The following is a 24231-nucleotide window of genomic DNA, read 5'->3' as shown; positions in this document are numbered from 1 at the left end:
CATTAAACAGAATCTCATCAGAAGAATTGAGTTTCAGAAAAATTATGCAAAATGTAACAACAGGCATATTACTTGGTTTGTTGTTTCTGAATGAGATACGATCTCAGATTAAGAATTCTGAACGGTGAGAGCTTGACTTCAAAAATCAGTCTACGCAATTCTGGTGACTTCATAGTTTTTATAGGAAACCATGCCGAATGTCAGAATGTTTCGATTTTACTCGTTGTTCAAATTCGAGAAAAGTTTACATTCATCCTATGGAAAAGCGATTTGAAGAATCGCCTCAGTCAGTAATTTACTCGAAAATTTTGAAGCACTTCCAAGAAAGTGAACATTATACAAATGATCCGAATGAAGCATGTTTGTTTCTTCTGGGAATTGACACTACTGATCGAGATGTTCGAAGGTTGAGTCAACACGGCTGAGCAAAACATATAGATTAATTTGAAATTTCAGTCTGAACTATGTGAAAAATGTAAATGAATACATTGAATCTCTCGACCAAGCAGTGTGGAATAATGGACGAAATCATTTGATTTATAACTTCTATCATGGAACTTTTCCCGATTATGACGATCATAATCTCAATTTCAATACGGGAGAAGCAATTATTGCAAGAGCTTCGTCAAGTGAAAATGTAATAAAATAGGATTTTGTGAATTGTTTTAATTTGATGCTTTCAGAATTTCTTCAAGGATTTTGACATTTCGCTACCGTTATTCCACGAGAATCATCCATATCAAATTGAGTCTCAGGGAGTGAGTTTAATTGCTGAATACATACAAAAGAGCGTATTTTAAGGAAGATAAATGTCTCAAAATTTTATGGAAAATTATTATAATCCTAATGATCAAACATAACAAATCTGATCTTAAAGCTGATTTGGCTGATTCGAGAATGCTCATAACCCATTTAGAATTAATTTGGTTGTCAACATCTTCGTTTTCTTCATTTTCTTTGAGATACATGCAAGTACTTATTGTCGACTCATCCCTCCTGACGATGTATAGGGTCGTTGTTCTCTCTTCCCTTGGCTCTCCTCTACCGCTTCTTCTACTTCTTCATCTTCTTCTTCTTTTTCTTGCTTCGATGGCGCCTGCCGCCTCGCACATAGAAATTCGAGCTTTTTTGTGTGTTGCTGCCTCCGCGGCGACAGCTTCCTGGCGGCTGAAGATGTCGACACTCTGATGCTCTTTGTGCATGCCAGAGCAGTCATAGAATGGGAAGAAGGGGTGAAGAAGCAGAAGAAGCAGAAGCAGAATGTGAAGAAGACGAAGTGAAGTGGGCTAATTCGGAATAGAGAAATGGGAAAAAATGATGTAAAAGTGAGTTCATTGCAGCTTCATAATGAACCTAAAGAAGAAAAACGGAGGTATCTTGCGAGTTTCAAAGGGAAGCGATATGTGTATGGAATCGGGTCTGGAACCAGAAATTTGGTCCATCATCTTCATAATGGAGATGACATTGTAATGGTCACTACGTGTAAACACAATAATGACTGGCAGGTGAGTTATACATATTAGGGTAACAAGGAAACGAGTTGGGAACATTTAGATGTTCGCTCCAAAATTATTCTAGATGATTCGAAAGGTTCAATTAACAGTGAAGCCTATTGTATGAAGCTTCAAGAAGAAATATACGCAATTTCTTGGAAAATCTCACCTACATGATCAAAAAAAAAATTTATTTCTTATAACCTTTAGTGCGAAACATCTTCTTTATGGCCAACCCAAGGAGTAGTACTACAATTTCAAAACCACATAGACAAAACATAACAATTGTTTCAGGTTTACCAAGATGATCGGTGTCAACGAGATAACGAAGAGTATGATCGATGGGAATACGATGATCTGCTCTCTAACTCAACATTCTGTCTAGTTCCACGAGGCAGACGGCTGGGATCTTTCAGGTAATCCTCATTTCCTTCACTTTGTCTGAATAGAACAACTGCACTTTCCTACTGTAAAGTCGGATCCTTTAGTTAAAAGAAAACATGTTTCAATAAACTATCACAGCTGCAGCTGTTTTGCTCACGCTCTTTCCGGTAGGATGCGTTCAGTGGGAGAAGACGTAGTGACCACTGCGGACACCTTCTGTGGGTCTCCTTAGCAACGGAGACTTCATTAGGAAAATAGACGTTGAAGACGACGGAACGAGCCAACATGATATATGTTCTTAGTGGTCAAGTGTCGCGATAGGTTGCTTGTATAGCTGAAGTTGACTTTGAGAATTCACAATTCATAAAATTTGGTTTCCTTTCCCAAAATATTGTGAAAAAAGATGGGTTGCCAATTCTCATATTCGCCCTTTCACTCTCTTTTCTTCGACAAGAACATCAAATCATTTAATTTTTGATAATAGTAAAAAAGAAAGTGTTATCACCTTCATAGTCCTACAGTACTCTTTGGCTATTAGAGCAATTATTGGAGCAATTTCAGATTTAAAGAAAAAAGATTTTCAGATTCCTCGAGACACTTCGTTCTGGATGTATTCCCGTGGTAATCTCCGACTCGTGGATTCTTCCATTCTCGGAAACGATCGATTGGCATTCGGCAGCCATAGTTGTTGCTGAGCGTGACGCGCTCTCGGTGAGTCTCTACTATGGTGGCGACCACGGGGGCCTCTTCTCTTTTCCTTCGTTCGTTTCTCTCCGGCGCCTCCATCGGCAGTAGCAGCAGCAACGGCGGCGGCCCCGGGCTACGTTTATCTTCTGCCTTCTCTCGTCGTCATCTTGGTGGTACAAAGAGAAGAGACACCCTTTCGCATGCTCTCACCCACATTCTTCTTCTTCGTTTCAGATTCCAGAATTGCTGATGTCGACGAGCCGACGTAGAGTGAAGGAACTACGCGACTCGGCTCGAGACGTTTACGATGGACACTTAAGGTCGATTCAAGTGATTAGTGATCATGTTTTGCAGGTTCGTTTGGATGAACTTGCATGGAATGGAATAGGAAGTTCTAGAAGACCAATATAGTCTTCTTGAAACAGCATTATGTGTCCAACATTGACATTCTTAAGTAAACATCAGCATTACTGCTATTGCCAAATGTTTAATCATGATCTATGCAATGAAATGAGTAATCACTGACGACCGCAGAATTTGAACGTCATTGGTATTCTCTAAGAATCATCAGGCGATCTATGGGGAATAGGGCGAGATTACTGTAGTCTATTCAGTTCCAGGACAACAGTTGATCAGGAGATGTTTTTTTTTTTTAATCTGCTTTGTTTTCAGATACTATACAAAAGAATCGACAATCACTTCATCAACATTCAATAATTATATGAACTCATTAATAAACTATCTCTACCTATATAATTGTTTATCTTGTACATTATTCCCAGTGGTTCCCCTCTTCACATCAACAACATTCTTATCCATACCGCATTAGTAGGACCCGAATAGGAAAGGGCGGAGTCGTTGTCGTCGAGAGCGTCGGAGGAAGAACATACACACATCCATCGTCGTCTTCTTCTACATCCTCTTCCACTTGCGATCGATGCAGGAGACGGAGAAGAAGAAGAGGGTGTCTCTCACTCGGTCGCCCTCATCACATCTGCTGTTGTGGCTTGCGATGGCTGACTGCCTCTTCTTGGTCACCCGCTACCCACATCCATAGCTTGTGCTTTTTTAATTCGAGTTTCCCACCTTGGACCGTTTAGGATAGTCTCAAATTTTGATCTACCTGACCGATCATAATTGATGAAGTTTCCGTAAAAAACATGCGAACCATTGTTTCTAATGAAGATCAATTTCAATTATTCTTTCGATGGGCTCCTTTGATAATTTCTCAGTGAAGATATTATTGTTTTCGTTCATCTTCACTGTTTTCACAGTTTCCTAACATCTGCTTTCTTTCTTTCCTGACACCTAACTTCGTCGCATGTGACTCAGCATTGATCGGAGCAACAAGCACCAACAGCATTCGTCGGAGGCAACAAACCGACAGCAGCAGCAGGTCGGTCGGTGTGAGTGTTGTGTGCCTCCTCGAAGGACTCGCTCTCGACGCTCACACAACTCGCCTCTTCGCCCCACCAGCTAGGCAAGGAGAGGAGCGCGCGGCCAGCCATTCCCCCGACCGACCCGCCACCAACCACTCTCTTCTCATCCTTGCTTCTACTACTGATGGCTGCGCACATTCGTTGCGCATGCATCGAAGACGTCGTCGTCATCTTCCTAGCAAGGGCAGCATCGACGCCAGTGACGACTTCTGCCTCTGCCCACATGGCTGGTCATGCTGAATTGAGATGCAACTCGCGCGCGCTCTACTGAACTTCTTTCCGATAGAATTGCTCTGAAATGAATACTTCTTAAAAGAGATCTGAAGATTCTACTATTATAAAAAATTGTTCAAACGACGAAAGGATTAACAGTTTTTGAATAAAAAAAATCAGACATGTTGATTGTCGTCATGACATCGGAAAGTAATGAGGAATACGCTCACAAGCTTAATCGGCTATTGATTTTCCTTTCCGAACCGTGACCCGTGGCAATCAACAATCCACATCGTAAACACACACTGATGAATAATCTTATCTAGTTCTACCAGTCTCGTTTTTCAGATAGTTGTTTCACGTTTTCGTTTTCAAAGAACAAACTACTTTTTTTACAAAAGTCCACTTTAATTCACCAGTTTCTCGGTTACAATATTTTATTTGTATCATTTGAACTTTATTCCAGCGCGCTCCTGACTGTCCTTTCTTTTTTCTCGACCTTCCACTCTCCTCCTTGTCGTGTTTATATCCCTCTTTCCGATCCGCTATCTCGGATGATGCCGATTCGATTGGATCTTCTTCTCATATATTCTACTACTACCAACCATCCGTCTTTTAGAGGATACCAATTATTCCCCTTACGGATGAGAGAAAGAGAGATGTGATGGTCGCGTTGAAAGTGAACAGCATCATCATTCGATCTTCTGTTGCACACAATGATTTCTCTGCGTCTCACTCTTAGTTTCCAGTGCCAGCGTCCGCATTCAATAGCCTTCTTCCTCGCCAACCCCTTTTCTACCAATCTGTTCGTTACTTCCCTCTCTTACCAATCTCATGACCGTGTCCTGCCAATCTACTGATTATTTCAAATTGATTATTTACGTATCTTTAACATTCTCACTTTCAATCCTATGCCTGCTATTTTCTTCTGACGCACCTTTCCTTTTCTCATTATATCGAATTGCTCAACCAATCACAAACTTTTAGTTTTATTTTAGAATGACCACTACAACAGAACCTAGCCAGCCCCTCCAGCCAATCAACAAGACGGAAGGAGCCGAGTCTCCGGACTCTGTAACTGCTCCGAAAGCTGCTGTTGGATTCGATACAACTGACCAAAAACTGCGAGTCATCACAGCTGAAGATGTCATAGAAAATAAGGAAAAAGGAGATTCTGTCGACGTGGATGGACGTATGCTGACTATTCTCGAGTTTTGCGATTCAGTTGAGTCAGCTCGTGCTTCATGTGAGAATCATGTCAATGGGGTAAGTGAAAAACATGGCAAAAAAGAAGGAAACAAAAGAGAAAGAGAGAAAAGATTGACATGCTACTGCTTTGTAGATGAACGGAATGGGTCTCTCGTCTATTAAGTACGAGCATGAGGATGACAACGATACAGCGCAGGAGACGTCGACATCCGGAATGGGGGAAAAGGACGGTGACATGGATATGGGAGAGTTGGATGAAGATGTGATGGATGATGAAGTCAATGGAATCGATGGGCTCGATGGAACTGGATTCGGTGGTGTTGCTGCACTTGGATTCGTGGCTGATTTACGTGAGTCACTGGCAACACGTAAACAAAGCTAAACAAACAAAATTTTGCAGAACAACAAATTGACGAATTGAAAAGTACAGTGAGAGATGCAGTCGCTCTAACGATGAATGACCTTCAACATGATATGGATCGGATTCAAATGAAGCAGGAAGCACTTGTCAAGTTTTATCAGAAGTTTGTTGGCACTGGACGAGATGGACGTCTCATGGAACCATTCAGTGGTTTGTTAACCTTCAATCAAATTCTAGAAGTAATAATTTGGTTTTCAGAAAAGTTTCCATCAAGACCGTTCGATGGACCACATGTTACTTCTCAACAAACAGGAAAAAGTGCAACAGAAACAGTAAATTCACATTTCGGAGAGCTCGAGAAATTGTGGGGAAATAGACAAGTTGAAACTGAAAAATTCGTTCGGAACGAAATTCTGAGTAATCCATTGCTCATGGGGATGAAAGCAAAGTCAAAACCAAGTATTTCCACTCCTACTGTCAACTCTGCTAAACGTCCAACTGAAGCATCAGACAACGGCGAATTAGAATATACTTTTGGAACGAATGGAACACAGGGAAAACGAATTGTAAACGGAATTGTGAAAGCTGTTGATAAGCTCTACTATCCATTTATCACACGTGAAGAAGAGGAAGAATGTTTGGAAGCCGCTAATGGACAAGCTCCGATTTATGCTCAACTTCTCGCAAAGAATCTCTTCGCAGATACTATTATGATGTACTTCAAAGATCAAGATACCGCAAAAAGAAACTGGCTTCATGATGCTGTTGACTATCGTTTCCCAACATTGGATAAACCAACTCATGTTTCCAAATGGAAGAACTGTTCATTCTTCATCAACAAAAACATGAGAGAAGCAGTTATTGCAAGTGGTAATCCAATGCCAAGAGCTCCATGTGGTCCACGTGGACCAATCGGACCAAAAGATAAATTCAAAAATGATTCCAAAGGAAGTGATGATACATCATTGCAAGGTGATGAGGAGGAAGATGAAGTTGTTGCTGTTCGTACTCCAAAGCCAAGGTCCATGGCACGTGTTAATCGAGAATCATCTTTGGAAGGAATCGATTGGGATTATTTGGATTCTTCCTATGAGAAAGAATGCTATGAAGAATGCCGTGGTGATCAATACAAATATGCCGAATTGATGGCTCTTCGTCTTTTCAGTACGAGTCTCGCTATTAAATTCAAAGAACAAGATCAAGTCAGAAAGGAATGGCTCCGAACTTGTGTTGAAACAAGATTCCCGATCGATGATCGTGAGCGCAATGATCAAAGATGGAAAATCTGCGGTCAGACTTGCAATCGCAATCGAACCAAAATTGTTGGTGCTGATGGTCGTGAAGAAAGATATCCGTACTTTGATCAATCAGTTGAAGAAGAATGTTTCCGCCAATGTGATGGACAAGTATCTGTATACGCTGAACTGATGAATGCTAAACTATTCCCAAATTCACAACATATGTTCTTCAAGGACCAAGATCTCGGAAAAAGGAATTGGCTTCATACCATCCTTGACAAAAGATTCCCATCGACTGATAAAGTTACACAAACTTCGAAATGGAAGGCCTGTACAAATGCAATCAATAAGAAACTATTCGATGGAACAGTCACTCCAATCACTAAAGAAGCGCTCATGAGCAGTACAGAGCTCGATAACTCAAAAATTTCAATCCAAGAAGAAGAGACGCCAAGATCATCTGTAGCTCGATTTGAAAGACGTCCACAATCCGAAGTGTCAACAGTTGCTGGAAGTTTGAAGCGAAAAGCTGATGATAATGATACTCCAATTGTTCCTGCAGCAAAAAGAGAAAGTATTCGAAACAAGCAGAAGAAGGAAAAGGAACTATATTCAGCATATCCATATGTGTCGGAAGAAGAAGAGGTTTCAATCTTCGAAGCGTGTAACGGAAATCCACAAGTATACGGAAGAGAATTGGGAAGAATATTGTTTTCGGACACAATCAAGAATTATTTCAAGGTATTAGCGGGCAACTTTTAAATACTTTGAACTGAGTTTCTGAAATATATTTTTCCAGGATCAAGATGCCGACAAACGACAATGGATTCACGAAATACTTGACTTCCGTTTCCCTTCAAAAAATCAACTGGAGAGCAAACAGAAATGGAAAAATGTGACTGCTGCCATCAATAGAAACATGACTACTGCGGTTGTTTCTCGTCGTTCTCTTCCCCGTTAATCTATTGTTTTATTCGCCCTGTTTTTCTCGTATTGAAACGGTTTCTTGTTTCCTGCGCTTTCCATCTTCTCTGTGTTTTGGTATACTGTAGGTCTCACATCTTCTAACGCTTTAAATTATGTGTTTTGTCGATTTCCTCTACATATTTTTAGATTTATTTGTACTACGTCTAACAACGTCTTCAAACCGATCTCTGTTAAATATTTTATCACTTTAAATATATGGAACCACAAGTTGAAGTAATAGAAATTCATAATTCTTCCATGCTTTCCGAAAATGAAAATCCATGATAAGCTGACGCTGAAAGTTTCAGATGAGCACACGAATTCGATCCATTTCGAAAGAAGCCGAGTTGACAAACACATTTGTAACCAGTTGCAGTATTCAGACATTCTTGACCGTATTCTCGACAAAGAGATTGCTTTGTACATGGGTTATGATGAACACATTTGCCAATGTCAGGACGATAAATGGTTCCCGGTTTCTGAAAGAAATCGAACATTCATTACTACAATGTTTTTTAGTTGAGTTTATGTTTGCACAAACCTTTACCTGGGAAATTAGAAAAAATAATAACAGAGAAAATTCTAGACCCCTTTTCTTCAAACAACTATTATTTTCTTATATTGTGTTTTCACTTTGGCTCATTTTTTGGAATTCTCAGAATTTATAGACCTGTCACAAACTAATTTCAGTCAAGAGTAGCTGCATTTTTTGCTGAAAACTCGAGTATTTTTGAGTTCACACAAGAATGAACATGTGATCACAATGTTATCAAATTCATACTCCAACTATTTTTTCTTTTTTCTGATAATTAAATTTCGCAACATTCATTGCAAAAATGGCATTTTCTTTCTCTTCTTTTCCCATCTTTTTCGAGACTTTTCGCTTCTATCAGCTCACTCTAATCCTGCCACTTTATGAATATATTCAGAAACAGAAGAGCTGAGTCTTCTCTTTCTTTCTCTCCGCTTCCTTTTAAAAAGGAACAAAAACCTTACGTCACATCCGCAGTTTATGTTGAATCGATTCAGACGAAGCTTCGACAGATCATCGTTTTCAAAATGCTGAAAAAAGAAAACGAATTGTGGGTAAGTTCAGACTAGACACTACCTTGAGGAGGCAAGATGATTTCTTTTGGCAAGTATTCATTTTACAGAGTGGAGCATATTTTGGGGATGATCGAACAACTGATGGGACACGAGAGCAACATGGATCCGGACAGAAACTTAACATTTATTTGTATAATAACCACGAATTTGAGAAGATTGGTGAGTTGAGTCGATTGGAAATAAGGTTCCGGAGTATATGTGTACGGAATGACATTTTTCGATTTCCGGAATCCGGAATCCGGAACCGGAATGAAAAAAAAACCCCGGAATTCCGGAATTTTGGAATCCGGATTCCGGACAACTGTGTTCGGAGTCTCTTTTCGAGATTCATTCACCTACAGTAACCCTCAGTATAAGCAAATACATGTTTGTTCTCTCGTAAATAGTTAAACAAATCTTCAGAACAAATCTCATAAATTTTCAGGAGTTAAAAATGTAATTGCTTTTGTTTTTATAGAAACAATAATTCTAACAATCTCACCTTTCTGTGGCACATTCAAACGGTTTTCCAACGAATTCATCAATTATTTTGTCAAAACTGAATGTTTTTCCGGTCCAAACCTGAATTGATTGAGTTTTTAACAGATTTCTTTCATTGTATTCATTAAAAACAAACCATAGTTCTCGATCCAGGAGGTTGAATTCGATATGCACAATACGGTATGTGTTCGAATGCTTTGATACGGGAATTCGTCAAGTAACACAGAATCTGAAAGATGTGAGTATTCAATTGAACTCTCAATGCTCATTTCTGTTTCTAATTTGTGATATTTACAGTTCCCATTAGTAAGAGAGAATGAATCACAAAGCATGCGCTTCAGAATAAGAAAAATAGAAAAACTACTGTAAGACTCCGACAGTAAACTTTGAAATATCTTTGAAAATAACACCTCCTTCTCATAGTTCAGTTACTTTTCTCTTTTCTTTCGCCGATAAAAATATGTGTTATTCGCCTTTCTCATAAATGTATATGAGACATGACCATCAAAGTAATGACAATATTGTCAAGGCTTCTTTATGATGAAGAAGATCAGAGACCACCAATGTGAGGAGAGTAGTCGAAAATCGAGTCTAATCTCTTTTCAGTGTTTGTTTTCTGCAGATTCTTGTAGCAAAGAGTAAAAAAGGGCATACGAAGGCCCTCTTACATTTCTGATTATGGGGATCACAGCTAGTTAAAGTGTGAAATGTTGTCCTCAATTATGTTATCACCGTCGTTTTGCGTGTCTCTCTCTTTACAAGACAAATCGGATCTTTTTGACATTTCATCGTTTCTTTTCATTAATCAAATCCCGCTTCTTCTTCTCCTCTCCTTTTTCTTCTCCCCTTCTTCTCCTTATTCGTCTTCTTTATTGTCTTCTTCATCCTTTTCCATGTCAATCCGAATACCTCGTACCTATTTCTCCCACTCTCTCTATCTTCCTTTTTCAATATATCTCACGGCTTTTAACAGTTTCCTCTATCCTTCACTTCTTACTTTTAATATGGTTTCCTTATTGTTAGCCTTTTCATTTATTTTCCTTTTTGTTCCTTCTACTTGCCGCGTGCCACCTTCAGTTGTGGATGGTTCCGAATGCCTCTGAACTCTCCATTTTCTCTATACTCTCTACACGTTCTCTACCCTCTCAATTCTATTGGAAACAGGCAAAACGAGACGAAGAAGAGAAGGAGGCGGCCTTGTTTTTTTAGCCCGCCGAGTCTCCGGGAATGTTGTTTTGTAAATAAAAAATAATTTTTGAATAGGTTTTTTTTTTTCAACTAAACAGTTGGTACCGGTTTACTCCTTTTTTCAAATTCATCCATTTCGTTTTTCTTTATATTCTTCAGAAAATCAACTTGAACTTATAAAACAACTTAATTTTCTGAAATTCAGTATAATTCGGTTAATTTATTTACTACAAGTTAATTCTAAAAATAGCCTAATTTTTCGATTGAAACGTTTATTTTTCACTGAAAAAATCGACGAGAGATGACACTTTCCACGAAATCATGCGGCTGGAAAGATCTTATCATAAATTTTCAAGTTAGATTTCTAACGACAATTCACATAATTTTTCGCGTTCAGTTTTCTATATAAACCAATTTTCAGTCATTCAACCCATCGAATGTATAGTCAGAACAATTCTATTCTTCCAAGATTTTGTATTTTTATGCGAGGAAAGAGTACATTTCTCTTCTTCGTTTTCCCTCTCACGAGATCTCATAAGATTTCAAAGATTTACGGAACTCTCTTTTGATTTTCACTCCTATCATACGAACATATCTCGAATGTGTTGCATCTCACCTGTGAAGCAGAAATTTCCATTCCGAGACGTTGATTGTCAATAATTTTCGTGAGAGCTAATTCGCTGAATTTCTCATTTTGGAACATTTCAATTTAAAAAATTCACTTACTCTAACTCTATATTATCTTGTAAAATCCATGGCTGAATCTCGCTGATATTACTTATTATCGTGTCTAAACATATTTCGAGACCTTTTTTGCATTCCGTTCCTATATTCAAGTCGAAATCATATTCTGGAGTTGGATATTGATGTTCAAATCCGTTTTCTTCCATTCCCCACGCAACTAATTTCTTTAGTACTCGAAAATAGGTTGCAAGTATTCCTAATTGGACTGAAACCTCGTCTGTTCTGTCTTCCACAATTATTCGAGAATACTCACTGAACTGATTTCATTTTGAAGAACCTGTTCTAAATTCAACTCACTCTTTTACTGCACTGTTATAATCGATGTTATAAGACCCCAACAGTTTGAGAGACGCTTCTTCATCGTCTTCAATAGATGAGACTAAAGCAACAAGCAAGATGAAGATAAATAATTTAGAATTCATTCAACGAATAGGTACAGTAGCTTTTGGTGGAAGTGAATTTTGAACAGATAAAATGAGAATTTAATGGGAATAGACACGTAGACACCCTCAATTAGCGTGAACATCTCTTCGCTATCGTTATACCATATCTTCCAATTGTTTAGTTACCTGTAAGATAATTTAATAACATCTGGATCAACGACAACAACGGCACTTACTTTTTGTTCAATTTCTTCTCGTAGTTTATCTCGAACGGAAGGCTTATTCAGTTCGTCGCGGGTCTGTCGATTAATGTCATTACGCATTCTGAAATAATTCTCTATAGATTTTGAATTAAAAATGTAATATCTAAAAATAAACTCACTTGTGATGGCTGTCGATATAACCACGGATTTTTCTTTGTATTTCTTCTCTTGTTAAATTAGAGGTGTTCACAATTTCATCGACATTATCCAGAGCTTCTTTCTGAAAATATACAACTATCTTCAATTTTAATTACTCTTGGTTTTTCTTTATCGGTAAGAATGTAGCTTTGATTAAAATTATTATTTTGACTCGAAACACAGTTCAGGCCCAGAACACATAAATTTTTCTAACCTCTATTCTTTGAAGCATTTCTGAATTTTTTAGTTGTTCCGTCACTTGTTTCCGTAGTTTGTCGAACGTTCCACCTTTTTTTAACTCCATATCAACTTTCGCTACTATGCTCTTTTTGTCGATATCCGTTCCAGACATTTTGACGTCTCTGGAAACTAAAACTTTTTGTCGAAATTTCAAAACAGATTAAATTTTCATATTAACAAGGATTCATGATATTTATATAATTTCTTCAAAAAATATTCTCCGTAAATCGACACAGCCGAAAATTGCAGTGGATTACTAGTCCGCGGCCACAGTATTAGAAATTCGAATTTATTAAATAATAAAAATATATTTGTTCAATTAATATTTTTAATATCAAAAAGTGTTTCATTTTTATTCTCTCAAATTCCAAATAGCTTAAAAAATATCTGTATCGTTCTTTAACAATTTTCAATGTACCCTTTATGTGTTCGTCTACTGCCAGCTTGGTGGCAGGTATAGAAGAAGCTAAGACAATGAGAGAAAAACAAGCAGCCACAGCTGGTATCAGCAGAGGTTGCAGAGAAACGATACACTCATTTGTTCTTCCTTTTTTCTCCCAGCATCATTTGGATGGCGGTTGGTATATGTATGTATGCGTCTCTTCTCGTGAGCGTCTAGGAGAAGGGCTAGTATGTGAGTGAAAAGACAGAGGCGCACACGAACAGCAGTTAGACAGTGTAGCAGACAACGAGAGTCGTGAGAAGGGATTGTTGTGAAAGTGGAGGTTGATGGTCATGTCTCCTGAGTGTGTGCAATGTCTCGTCGCGTATACACACTTGCTTTAAAATCAATTTGCGTCTTCGCTATTGCAATACAAAATGGTGTGTGCCTGTGTGTCGCTGCGTGAATGTATTTCTCTCTGACGCCATCACACCATAGAAGCTTTCATGCTTCTGCAACGATGACGCCGCTCATGATGATGATAACACCTCTAGGGAGCGCCGAGCTTTTTCCCAGCGCGCGAGCCATATAAGAGTGACCATTCGATTCGACAATTGGCGTAGTGGGGAGCATTGAAGAAAGAGCGGAAGATGCATTATAAGTGTAGGAGTAGTATTGAGACCCCCCACAACTACCCGTCATGTTGCAGTCTGTCAAAGCATATGACCTTGTGGCATCCATTCACTGCGTCTCTCGATCAATACTCTGCCTGTGTCTGTGTGTGTCTGTTTCGCGGCCGGCGTCGCCTTTTATTCACCCCTCTTACTAACTTGCGTCCTGTCTTCCCGTTTTGTGTAGTGCATCTCTCCTTTCAATGAGATATTGCAATTTTCCTCAAAATATAATAAATTAATAATTCAAAAATAATTACATATGTTTTCAGCAACAATTATCGCAATCGCCTGCACGTGCTGCGACTGAAGGGCGACCGAAGAAAATAAGATAATGATTCGACAACAATAATGAATTTGTGAGTATAAACTTTTATATGGGATCGGTTTTAGAAGTGGTCTGCATCCAGCAGCGCCCACCCTGTCCATCCACACCGCTCCGTGTGTCTCTTTTATATGCACGTTCGTTTGGCCACGCCCTCTGGTATGAACTTGTGGACGCTCCGCCCACAGTCTCCCTCCCCGCGTCCCTTGTCTCGCCGCCTCTCTTAGCGGGGACAGGAGGAGCGAGGAGGAGATGCAGACTGAAAAACGTTTTTGACACTGCCCACGATGATGGGGGCGGAGTTTATGTAGTCTCCGTTTCATTTGTTCATAGTCGGAAAGCTTTTGACTTAAAGTTCTTCGGATTTGCAGCGAGGAGGATGACTGGTTCAATTATAATGATGCCAACCGACCAGATGCCAGCCCCGGTGCTGGAAATTTCTACGAACCAGATAACATCGCCGTAAGTTACAGTTTACTGCCATAGTGTTAAATTTCCGATGAAGGTATAAATATTATCAATTTTAGAACATCCCACTCAATGATGACCCACTCAACGATGATCCAGGCCAGGAACTCGAGTTCAATATCGCAGGTGGCAGTATTGAAGATTACCCCTACGACATACGGGAATCACCGGGCGGTTTAAATGGTCATCATCATCCAGGAACGAGTGGGAGCAACGATGTTGGGGGGCAGTTTCAGAATATGCATATCATGCAGAATACTGATGCATTCGATCCACATATGCAACAGTCGGGTAGCGTGGTGAGTTTTTTGATTCTCTTTGATTAAAATATAAAACATAACAATCTCTCAGCCGTACAATTCTTTCGAAATGCCCACAGTCATTAGTGGAAATCCAGAGGGACAATATCAAGACTTTGGAATTGATGATCCACAATCGTATTATGCTGTGAGTTTTTTTTCTAACGAGAAAAAATTATAATAAGAATGGAGAGATATTAGCTGGTGAGATACAAACAATATATAGAAAAAAAAACAGAGAAATCGAGAAAATCGTGGCATTACATAAATGAATCAATTATGCTAATTTCAGAGTCAACAACCATCAACATCACAAGGTAATGATATAATAATAAACGATAGTTATGAGATGATGGGATCGTCAACATCGTATATGCCGCAAATGGATCATATGAATCCTTCATCTGCTGGAAATCCGCCATCATATTCTGGAATGAGCCAACAACAAGACATGAGTAGTAGTTCACAAGTGCAGCAACAGCCTCCGAAGCCAAAACCAAAGAAGAAAGCTCCGAGTAAAAAGAAACCAACGCCAGGTGAGTTTTCTGAAAAAAGAAGAAGGAATTACCAAATGTTTAATTACAGCTCCCGCTTCGGATACTGTTGGCAGCATTCTGACGAAGGCGAACAAAATGACACAGCAACAAAACAATGAGAACAGCAACAACGAGACGACAAAAGTGGAAACAAGGATGTCAAATGAAGATAATATGGTGGTAAGTCATTTTCAAACAAAACTGTTAACTGTCGCGCCTCCAGCGCAGTTCTCCCGGGAGCATCTATCCGCGAGCGGGTAATTTAAAAATCTAATTTTTCAAATGGTTTCGTAGTTTAATTACGGGTTTTCACTTTTTTCAACTACTAAACTATTTTGAAAAATGAGATGTTTCTTTAATTTACCCGACGCGTTGTCATGAACCGATGATATAAAAGAATAATTATATGTTTTAAAAGTGGAATTCCTAAATTTTTTCAGCTCACACAATTGATGATGGAACTGAGTCGTTTAAGAGAAGAAGAAGCGAAGGGGCACGATCGGCAAAGTGAGATCGCGGATGTTGCAGGCAAAGTTGCTCTCATTTTCTCGAAGAGTATACAGTCCAATGATACGAGTCAATCGGGCAATAAAAGTATTATTCTCAATGAGATTAATAGTATGACATGTAGCAATGGACCATCTACGTCTACACAACAGCCGCAACAGCAACTGCCTCCACCACCAAGAAGAGCTCCGCCAAAGAAAAAAACCAACAATCAGAACTCTAGAAACTCTCAACAACAGCAGCAACAACAACCAATGTCACATTCAGAAGTTCAAATGACACCTGCGAAGGTTATCATGGATCCGCCAACAGCAACGATGGTACCTAGTAACAGCCAGATGACGAACGTATATAATGATAATGGGCCTGAAAATTATGTGTATCAGACAATGGATGAACCAGGAACGAGCCAACAACAGTACAGTGATTACCATCAGCCAGAATCAAATGATTCGATGCAACCACAACATCAAATGCAAGGTCATCAGCAAGTCATTCAGACAAAATTAGTTCCAACGATAAGTCAGAGAGCGTCCAGCAGTTATCAACAGCCTATTGCAAATCCACTCAATTCTAATGGACCAGGACCTTCGCCTCTCCTACACCAGCCACAATCCCATGAAAGTCTTCATGAACAAATGCAAGACCAACAGTATCACGCCCAGGATCATCAAAGACCTCAATCTCAGCAAATGTACGTACCAGCTCATCATCAATCTGATGGGCAGATCTATCAACAGCAAGATATCGAACCAACATTGGGAGAGGTTCTCCGACAGACTCATGGACGATATCAAGGACCGCAGGATGCTCCACATCTTCGACAACAATTGATCAGTAATGTGAATGCAACTACGAGCAACAAAATGGTTCAAATAAGTCAAGAGCCGAATCCGTCACCCGGTAATTATCAGAATAATAACATTCAACATCAACAGTATGGGGAACCTTTTCAACATCATGGAAGTTATTCGGACAGTCAAGATATGCAGCCACATTCACATTCTCAACAGGGATATGAAAATCAGTACGAAACAACGGATGAATACTATAAAGGCCCGATTCCGGATCAAGATCCACAAATGATTCAATCTCATTCTGGTCTTCAACCTCAGAATTATGTACCAGAAGAAGTTTACGTGCCAGTGGAGAGCCAAGAAGCAATCATGGAACCGGAAATTGAATATCCTCAAGTTCCAGTGTGTCCGATTCCTCAATCGAAAGAAGTACTAGAAGAAAAGTTGGAAGAAGCTCGAGTGATTCGAGAGGAACGAGTTAACAATTTTATGATGGAACAACTAGATCGATTGAATGCTCCTCTCGATTTGACACCTTTCAAAGGAAAAATGGATATTTTGGAACGACTGCTTCCATATCATCATTTTTCAACTAGTGAAGAACCTGTGTCCAACTGTAAGTTCGCTTTATCCGTTGAATCCCGCAGGAAGTATTTTTGAACTTTATGAATATCAATCTGAAACGAGTTATGAGACCACAAAGTGTCGAAAATCTATTTCATATTTCAATGAATATATTTTTCACGGGTAGAGCGATTTTCGACACTTTGAGAGGTATCACAGCACGATTCAGATTGATTTTCGGACCCTACTACAAGAAGGAAATACATTTTCTCTGGGATTCTGCGTCGATCCATGTGAAAATATCAAAAAATCAGAAACAATAACTGCCCCCTTTAATGTCACAAATTGGTATTAAAAAAACGAATAATCTTTAAAATTAAACAGATTTGCAGTTCCTTTTTTCAGTTGAATCTACTTTCCAAAGAGCAATGATGAACGCGATTTCCCATGCAGATCTTCTTGGTAATCGAGTTCGGAATATTGTTCTTCGTGATACTATGCGAACATCGACAGAATGGGAAGAAAACATGATTTTATTTCTTGAAACGGAATCGGAACGTCGAAAACTCGAGGAAGATAGGAAGCTGGCAGAGCAAGACCCCCACACATTTCTGGAAAATAGCGACATTATTAAAAATGTGCAAAATAACCGGTTGAATTTGGAGTGGTCGAAACAAGCAGCACCTTCTATTCCGTCTCATTTGAAAGGTATCATAAATCCAACTTATATTCGGTGTTACCAGTATGATATTTCCAGATCTCAATCTTCGCGGTGACGAACTCACAGCTCACTATAAGGAATACGAATTCGACTCATATGATGAGAACCGGCCTCGCGGATCTCCACTGCCTTTTGTTTACGAAGAGCCAGAGTCCGAGTCCGAGCCTGAACCAGAACCTGAGCCAGAGAAAGAACAACACCACGATTTTCGAAGTGATCTTTCACCTATCGTGGGATTCCCTCAAGTGTCTCCAGTTCCATCACCAACACGATATCGGAATGAAAGTGAAAGTACATTTGATTGGAAAGATGAAGACGAGTCACCTTTGATGTCACCAGAAACAGTTAAAATCAACAAAGCGAATGAGCAAATTGCCAACGAACTGTTTGGAACACAGGAAGAACTCGATAAACCAGTGATGTTTCCATTTGAACAGATCTCTCAGGCAGCGCGTAAACATCAGCAGGAATTGCTCCAACAGCCACATGTGTCTGTATCGAGTGATTCCAGCTCCAGTTCAAGTTCAACTGGAAACTCTCCTCAACGAACTCAGCTTCATCCACGAATCACTTCTCCTGAGTCGCTGGCAAGTTCTGCACCGAGGGATGTGTTTTCAAGAGGTATTCTCAATCACAGTTATGATTCGGCATCAGGTCATGGTTCTATTCGAAATCATAATATTGATCAAGATCGTGATGAAGGATCGCCTGAAATCGATGATGATTATTCTATGTCACCACCAGAAAGTCCCGTATCCACAGCTGAAGTTCCGCAAATATCCCTGCCGCATCCTGTTCATATGATAAAGAAAGAGATAGACGATCATATTTCTAAACTGAAGTTACGGGTACCTGCAGCTACTATCGAAAAAGGAAAGAAACCGGCTACAAGTGATGACGAGGATGAAGTTCAAGAAGTTTTGCCACAGACGAGGAAGCCATTGAGATTGAAATTGAACCTGAAGGATGTGAAACGGGAGGAGCCATCACCAGATCACGATACATCCAAAAAATCTTTGATGTCCAGAATTGCAACTCCTGCTGCAATGCTTTCTAGAGCTGAAACGAGTGTAATGTCCACATCGAATGCTAAATCACTTGAGAAAACTTCACTGAAGATCCAGTCGACACCATCAACATCCATGAAGAATGTATCAGAGACAACACCAGTGTTTAAGACGCCACTTCATGCTCCTATCAAAACGACACCAGCTGATTCAAGAAAACGGAGAAGCGAGAAAATTGATGACACTCCACATGAGAAGAGAAAATTGGAGGTTCCAACTTCGAGCAGTTTTGTTACTCCGAAGAATAGCATAACTCGGGAAGAAGAAGGAGCTGAGATTGGAAGGTTTTTGAGAACAATGACTGATGGTCGAAAGATTGTGATGAAAATCGGCAAGATTCCCAGAAATATCAATCATTTCGTTACACCGAGGAGAGATTCAAAAGGAAATATTCATAAGAATTTGACTGCTACAGAAGATACACGATTGAAAATGAAATTTTTCAAAAGAAATGGTGAGCTCGCCGTAGAAGTTACGGAACGAGTTCCGGATGATATCGATAGCGAAGCAATCAAGGTTTCTTCAACTTCAAACGGACCAAGCTCCAGCAATTCAATTGCTCATTCCGTGAAGGGGAGACCCGCTCCAGCTTCCAGAAAACCGTCAATTGACCTTGCTGGAAAGGATAAGAAGCCTAACTCGAACAGGAGCAAAATGGCATTCTCAAATCGATTCAACATATTTGCCACTGCTCCCTCTTCGAAACCATCAACTTCTTCTCTAGCTCCACCCTCAGCTCCTGCCCCAGCTGCGGTGCGTACCACAGTGCCAACTAATGGACGGATACCAACTACGTCAACACGAGCACCATCGTTACCTGTCCATATGTCCGCGCCAGTTGGAATTCAGAACAGAGTTCCTAAAACAATAGCAACTGCTTCGATGAATCTGATAAAAACTACCCCGATTGTTCCAAAAATCACTGTGACAAGTGTCGCTGTTGCTGCAGGAAACTTGGTGAAACCCGAACAACCTGTTGAAGTTAATAGCAAGACCTCGTCTATGCTTCCGTGGATGTTTGACAAAGCTGAAAGCTCTGAACAGACACCTAAAACTACCAAAATTCAACCGGTTTCTGCCTTTGTGTCGTCAGCCTATCCATCAACAAGTCGAGATCTTCTACAGGTGAAAACAGAGCCTTCGGAAGCTGTAATGGTGCCATCTCAGGTAATAGTATCTGTTTGATTACATAATTCTCAATTCTCTTGTTTTCAGCAAGAGTCTCCCCGTGCCTCTTCATCTCTGTCAATGTCATTCTTCGAAGATGACAGAGGATTCTCGTTTTTGCGTTCTCCAAACCGTACAAACGAGCCGTTACCCGTTGTTGAGTTTTCCGGTAAGTGAGAGAAGTTCAAGATCTTCTATAATCTATACACAATTGCATAGATGCAAAAATATTAATAAAATAATTTTTCAGACGACGAAGAAGATGAACAAGTTCACAAAACGTTCAGCCACGCAACCGATCATCTGTTAGGAACTAGCAATATGAATAATGTCAACGGAGCTGCCCCAATACTTCCTTGGACAACCGATCCCTGAACCTAAAGTGCCATTATTGTTTGAATGGCTGGTCCATCAAAAAACCTCTATTTAGTCTGTGATACTTTTCTAACTTGTTTCCCTGTCTTTGAGCCCCGTTGTCTTTTAGGATATTTATGTACTTACTTTTTATTCTTTTTTATCCTGTTATGGTCCTCATTCCCCCACATGGTGCTCTTTTATTTTTAAATCCTCCTCTCAAACACATCCAGCTCTTGATTTCACTGAAGAATCGGTCTCGACACGTACACCGCGCCTTTTGATATACACACACTTTTTGATTGTTCTCTCCAGTAGCAAATTCACTTACTCAGATTCTCCATATGAACTCACACCACTTAGTGAACTTATCCCTTTCATTCCATGCTCAATACTCTACTTCTCTATTCTGATTGTTAAACATGTGAGTTCTAATTGATAATTGTGATTTTCGCGGGTATGAGATCTGTTTGTCAATTGTTATCTTCTTTTTTTTTCTTTTTTTCCTATGAATTTCCAAATTTTAGTTATAGTTTATCGTTTTATTAAAGAGTTAATACTTATAATTCTCGCAAACTGGTGATACAAATTAACTTATAGCATCCATTTTATCAATTCTCACGAAACCACTCATCTTTCATTCATCTCCTATGATTCCAAAGTCAAATAAAACGTTATTTTTTTATCATAAATGTGACAAATTTCCTGCATAACGGGCTGATTTAACTGTTCCGAAGAGAACTGATGATGATAGATTTAATTGAACTACAGCACAGTTATATCATTCAGATACAGCGAAACTTATTTTATAAATCCTTTTTTGCAAGATTGTCTTTCAATTCAACTTTCATGAGATTTAGAGCATTTAATTAGCCGTAAGAAAAAGCATTTTCAGAAAATTTGACTAAAGAGATAATGTCACTTCAGAATATGTTCGATTTATAAATCCATAAAACATTTTCTTTGTTTCTGAGATGAATAACGAAACAGTTTTTTATTCGTTTAGCTCCTCGATAGCACAGTTCCTCGGCGCTACAGTTCTTCTTCGTGCAGTTCTTCTGCGAAGTAAATAGCACAAAAAAGAAATCATGCAATTCATTTGTGGCAACAACGTGTTGTAAGAATCCAGTTGAGAGACGCAGAGTAAAAGTTAAAGGCGCATCGAGTTTTACGACCGGCGGGTCTCGCAACGCGCTCCTCACCGTAGCTGCCTCATTGACAGAAACTGAATTTTCTTTTTTCCTTCTTTTCCTAAAAGATTTTCAACGATTTCGACTGTAAAAGTAGTTTTTTCGATCATAATAATGTTTAAAAAAATTAAAAACCTTCGTTAAGATTCATCATGCTGACAAATTGATGATAAAAATTGAATTCTGACAAAATTATATACATTTTTTGTAATTTGTGAACTGATAATTTTTTAATCTATTCAACCGCTTGCTTAGTTTTTTATGTTGCGTTCTTCTGTAATGATTTAACTATATTTTCAGAACCTGGGAAAATGTCTGAACAGACAGAGAGGGCCTTTCTGAAGCAGCCAACGGTCAACCTTAACAACAAGGCCCGTATTCTCTCCGGATCAAAGAAGACTCCACGTTACATTCGTGAGGTCGGACTTGGATTCAAGGCTCCACGTGAGGTATGTTTTCTTTTCTATACTATAACACAATCTTTCAAATCATCGAATTTGTATTTTAGGCCGTCGAGGGAACTTACATCGACAAGAAATGCCCATGGGCCGGAAATGTTCCAATCCGTGGAATGATCCTCACCGGAGTTGTGCTCAAGAACAAGATGACCAGAACCATTGTTGTTCGTCGTGACTACCTTCACTACATCAAGAAGTACCGTCGTTACGAGAAGAGACATAAGAACGTGCCAGCTCATTGCTCCCCAGCCTTCAGGTAGCGTCCAGTGGAAACATTTTCACTTATTTTGATTTATAACTGAATTATTTTCAGAGATATCCACCCAGGAGATCTTGTAACCATCGGAGAGTGCCGTCCACTTTCGAAGACCGTCAGATTCAACGTATTGAAGGTCAACAAGTCCGGAACCTCCAAGAAGGGCTTCAGCAAATTCTGATTGGTTAATATTGTTGTATTTCCACTGTTATTTGTTAGCATTGGAAATAAAATGGTTATTAAATACAGTTTTAAATGCATTATTAAAATTCTGATGAATCAAGAAATTGTAGCGGAGCTTGCTTGTCTGTCTGGTTGATACTAATTTTAAGACGAATCTTTTGGAGATGCGATCTTTATTAGCGGTATAGTTTTAGCGTTCCTGTTTTTGAAGGTTATCAATGAAAGACAACCGATTCCGTTATAAGTGGAAAACTGGTATGAACAGCTTTCGGCTGTATATGGAAATGGGTGTCTTCTAAATAGAACACAACACCTGAAAAAGGTTGTAGCGAATATCTTGAAAAAATTCTGGTGAACGATGTTTCTGAAAATTAATTTCCTTCATCCTATTGCATCGCAAAATCTACAAACTTTTTAATCCACAGGAAAAATATGTTGTCGGATGAAAACTTTAAATGCAAAAGTGGCGAAATAAAATAGTTTACTCAATGTCAGTTAAAATACAATAGAAAGTGAGAAAATTAGAAATTGACGCCTCTGTTCTTGACTTTGAACACTTGCTCGATGCCTGCTTTGAAAACACCAAAGTTGTGGTCGATGAAACCAGCCTTCTCGTTCCCGTCTTCCTTCATGATAAAAACTAAAGCCAAGTGCTTATTTACTTGACGCAGAAACATGACTTGTTCTGATTTTAGACGGATGACAGACGACGACCGCTCATCGTAGTTCGAGCCGTTTTCCGCGACACTGAAAAGAATTTTGTTAAATCATGGCAAATTTCTATAAAAAAAATCACCCATATATTGAAGACAAATCCAACGTTACATCAATCATATCACAACACAGTTCATAAATGCTCATCTCAACTGGCTCCGAATCGGTGGCAATATAGATCTTGGAGAGGATGTCGAACAAAAATGATTTTGTTACTTTCGAACTCTGAAATGAAAGTATTTCAAGTTTAGAATTTAAAAAAAATCACAAACATTGTTGAAAACATCGAGAAGTCGCTCAAGAGTTGGCAGTTGTTTAACGAGATTTTGAACGACTTTCGAGAACGCCTCGAAAATGGAATGATCATAAATGGAGGTCAAGTGATAAGTAACTTGTAGGTCGACATCGATTTGATCCTTGATAGTTTCTTTGACTTGATGATAAATATTGAATTTGGTCTCGACACGAGCCTCCTCAGTTAACCCGTCGGCCTTATGCACAAAAACTTCGAACTTGATATTTTGATTGATCTTGTAAGCACGGCAGAAATACTCGACAAGTGTGGCAATCGGTTCTTGAAGCTCAGCTTGAGCATCTATGATGAAGAGAAGAGCTTCACATTTCTGGAACACTCCTACGGGATCCAATGAATCATCAAATGGGCACATTTGACCAGGGAACTCGATTGTCTCGAAATTGATAAACGATGAGCAGATGGCTGAAAAATACATGTTATTGGAGCAACAGTACTGCTATAATTCTGGAGACTATTTGATTCACCACTCACTATCTCTTGTAATTCTGGCAGTGCTTTCCACAAACATTGTCTCATTTGGCGACATTTTTTGGAAAACAACTTTCCGGATGGACGTTTTTCCACTTCTGAATTAAAAAAAATCTAAATATTTCCCTTCGTAAAACGAAAAAACCTTTTGTGCCCCATGAGGATTACTGTGGGACGAGAATCAGGATAATCGTCTTCTTCGTCGATTCCATAGCGGTAATCATCGAAGTCGTCGTCCAAATCCGATTCCATTCT

The 24231-nt window shown here is 39.3% G+C and overlaps 8 protein-coding genes across 8 annotated transcripts; 4 read left to right on the top strand and 4 right to left on the bottom strand.

Annotated features, from left to right (window-relative positions):
* Nucleotides 1–257: 257 nt before the first annotated feature.
* GCK72_014150 (uncharacterized protein) lies at nucleotides 258–3281 on the top strand (the record flags this gene model as incomplete). The annotated part of the gene is made up of 8 exons (XM_003107669.2): nucleotides 258–406; nucleotides 457–637; nucleotides 684–758; nucleotides 1341–1505; nucleotides 1788–1909; nucleotides 2462–2588; nucleotides 2799–2918; nucleotides 3237–3281. The coding sequence occupies 8 exons, from the start codon at nucleotides 258–260 to the stop codon at nucleotides 3279–3281; spliced, it is 984 nt and encodes a 327-aa protein (XP_003107717.2).
* A 611-nt stretch (nucleotides 3282–3892) lies between these two features.
* GCK72_014149 (uncharacterized protein) lies at nucleotides 3893–4228 on the bottom strand (the record flags this gene model as incomplete). The annotated part of the gene is made up of 1 exon (XM_053730157.1): nucleotides 3893–4228. One exon carries the CDS (start codon nucleotides 4226–4228, stop codon nucleotides 3893–3895), a length of 336 nt encoding a protein of 111 aa, XP_053584929.1.
* Nucleotides 4229–5215: 987 nt separating this feature from the next.
* Nucleotides 5216–7985, top strand: GCK72_014148 (uncharacterized protein; the record flags this gene model as incomplete). Its single annotated transcript, XM_053730156.1, has 5 exons — nucleotides 5216–5482; nucleotides 5559–5775; nucleotides 5826–5996; nucleotides 6045–7765; nucleotides 7824–7985. 5 exons carry the CDS (start codon nucleotides 5216–5218, stop codon nucleotides 7983–7985), a joined length of 2538 nt encoding a protein of 845 aa, XP_053584928.1.
* Nucleotides 7986–8235: 250 nt separating this feature from the next.
* Nucleotides 8236–11931, bottom strand: GCK72_014147 (uncharacterized protein; the record flags this gene model as incomplete). Its single annotated transcript, XM_003107766.2, has 8 exons — nucleotides 8236–8469; nucleotides 8987–9052; nucleotides 9099–9213; nucleotides 9579–9658; nucleotides 9714–9806; nucleotides 11382–11445; nucleotides 11492–11761; nucleotides 11807–11931. 8 exons carry the CDS (start codon nucleotides 11929–11931, stop codon nucleotides 8236–8238), a joined length of 1047 nt encoding a protein of 348 aa, XP_003107814.2.
* Nucleotides 11932–12048: 117 nt separating this feature from the next.
* On the bottom strand, nucleotides 12049–12645 carry GCK72_014146 (uncharacterized protein; the record flags this gene model as incomplete). The annotated part of the gene is made up of 4 exons (XM_003108003.1): nucleotides 12049–12078; nucleotides 12129–12216; nucleotides 12275–12375; nucleotides 12508–12645. The coding sequence occupies 4 exons, from the start codon at nucleotides 12643–12645 to the stop codon at nucleotides 12049–12051; spliced, it is 357 nt and encodes a 118-aa protein (XP_003108051.1).
* Nucleotides 12646–13937: 1292 nt separating this feature from the next.
* GCK72_014145 (uncharacterized protein) lies at nucleotides 13938–20412 on the top strand (the record flags this gene model as incomplete). Its single annotated transcript, XM_053730155.1, has 11 exons — nucleotides 13938–13945; nucleotides 14283–14373; nucleotides 14439–14678; nucleotides 14731–14826; nucleotides 14971–15214; nucleotides 15264–15394; nucleotides 15655–17134; nucleotides 17488–17790; nucleotides 17840–20037; nucleotides 20086–20206; nucleotides 20288–20412. 11 exons carry the CDS (start codon nucleotides 13938–13940, stop codon nucleotides 20410–20412), a joined length of 5037 nt encoding a protein of 1678 aa, XP_053584927.1.
* Nucleotides 20413–21892: 1480 nt separating this feature from the next.
* GCK72_014144 (uncharacterized protein) lies at nucleotides 21893–22476 on the top strand (the record flags this gene model as incomplete). Its single annotated transcript, XM_003089058.2, has 3 exons — nucleotides 21893–22030; nucleotides 22090–22295; nucleotides 22353–22476. The coding sequence occupies 3 exons, from the start codon at nucleotides 21893–21895 to the stop codon at nucleotides 22474–22476; spliced, it is 468 nt and encodes a 155-aa protein (XP_003089106.1).
* Nucleotides 22477–22999: 523 nt separating this feature from the next.
* On the bottom strand, nucleotides 23000–24228 carry GCK72_014143 (uncharacterized protein; the record flags this gene model as incomplete). Its single annotated transcript, XM_003089061.2, has 5 exons — nucleotides 23000–23225; nucleotides 23275–23417; nucleotides 23465–23910; nucleotides 23980–24074; nucleotides 24122–24228. 5 exons carry the CDS (start codon nucleotides 24226–24228, stop codon nucleotides 23000–23002), a joined length of 1017 nt encoding a protein of 338 aa, XP_003089109.1.
* Between the last annotated feature and the right edge of the window lie 3 nt (nucleotides 24229–24231).

This window comes from Caenorhabditis remanei, chromosome IV, assembly GCF_010183535.1.
Source record: "Caenorhabditis remanei strain PX506 chromosome IV, whole genome shotgun sequence".
Lineage (NCBI taxonomy): Eukaryota > Metazoa > Nematoda > Chromadorea > Rhabditida > Rhabditidae > Caenorhabditis > Caenorhabditis remanei.
The sequence above is the reverse complement of the archived record's forward strand: the minus strand, read 5'-3'. Positions and strand labels throughout refer to the sequence as shown.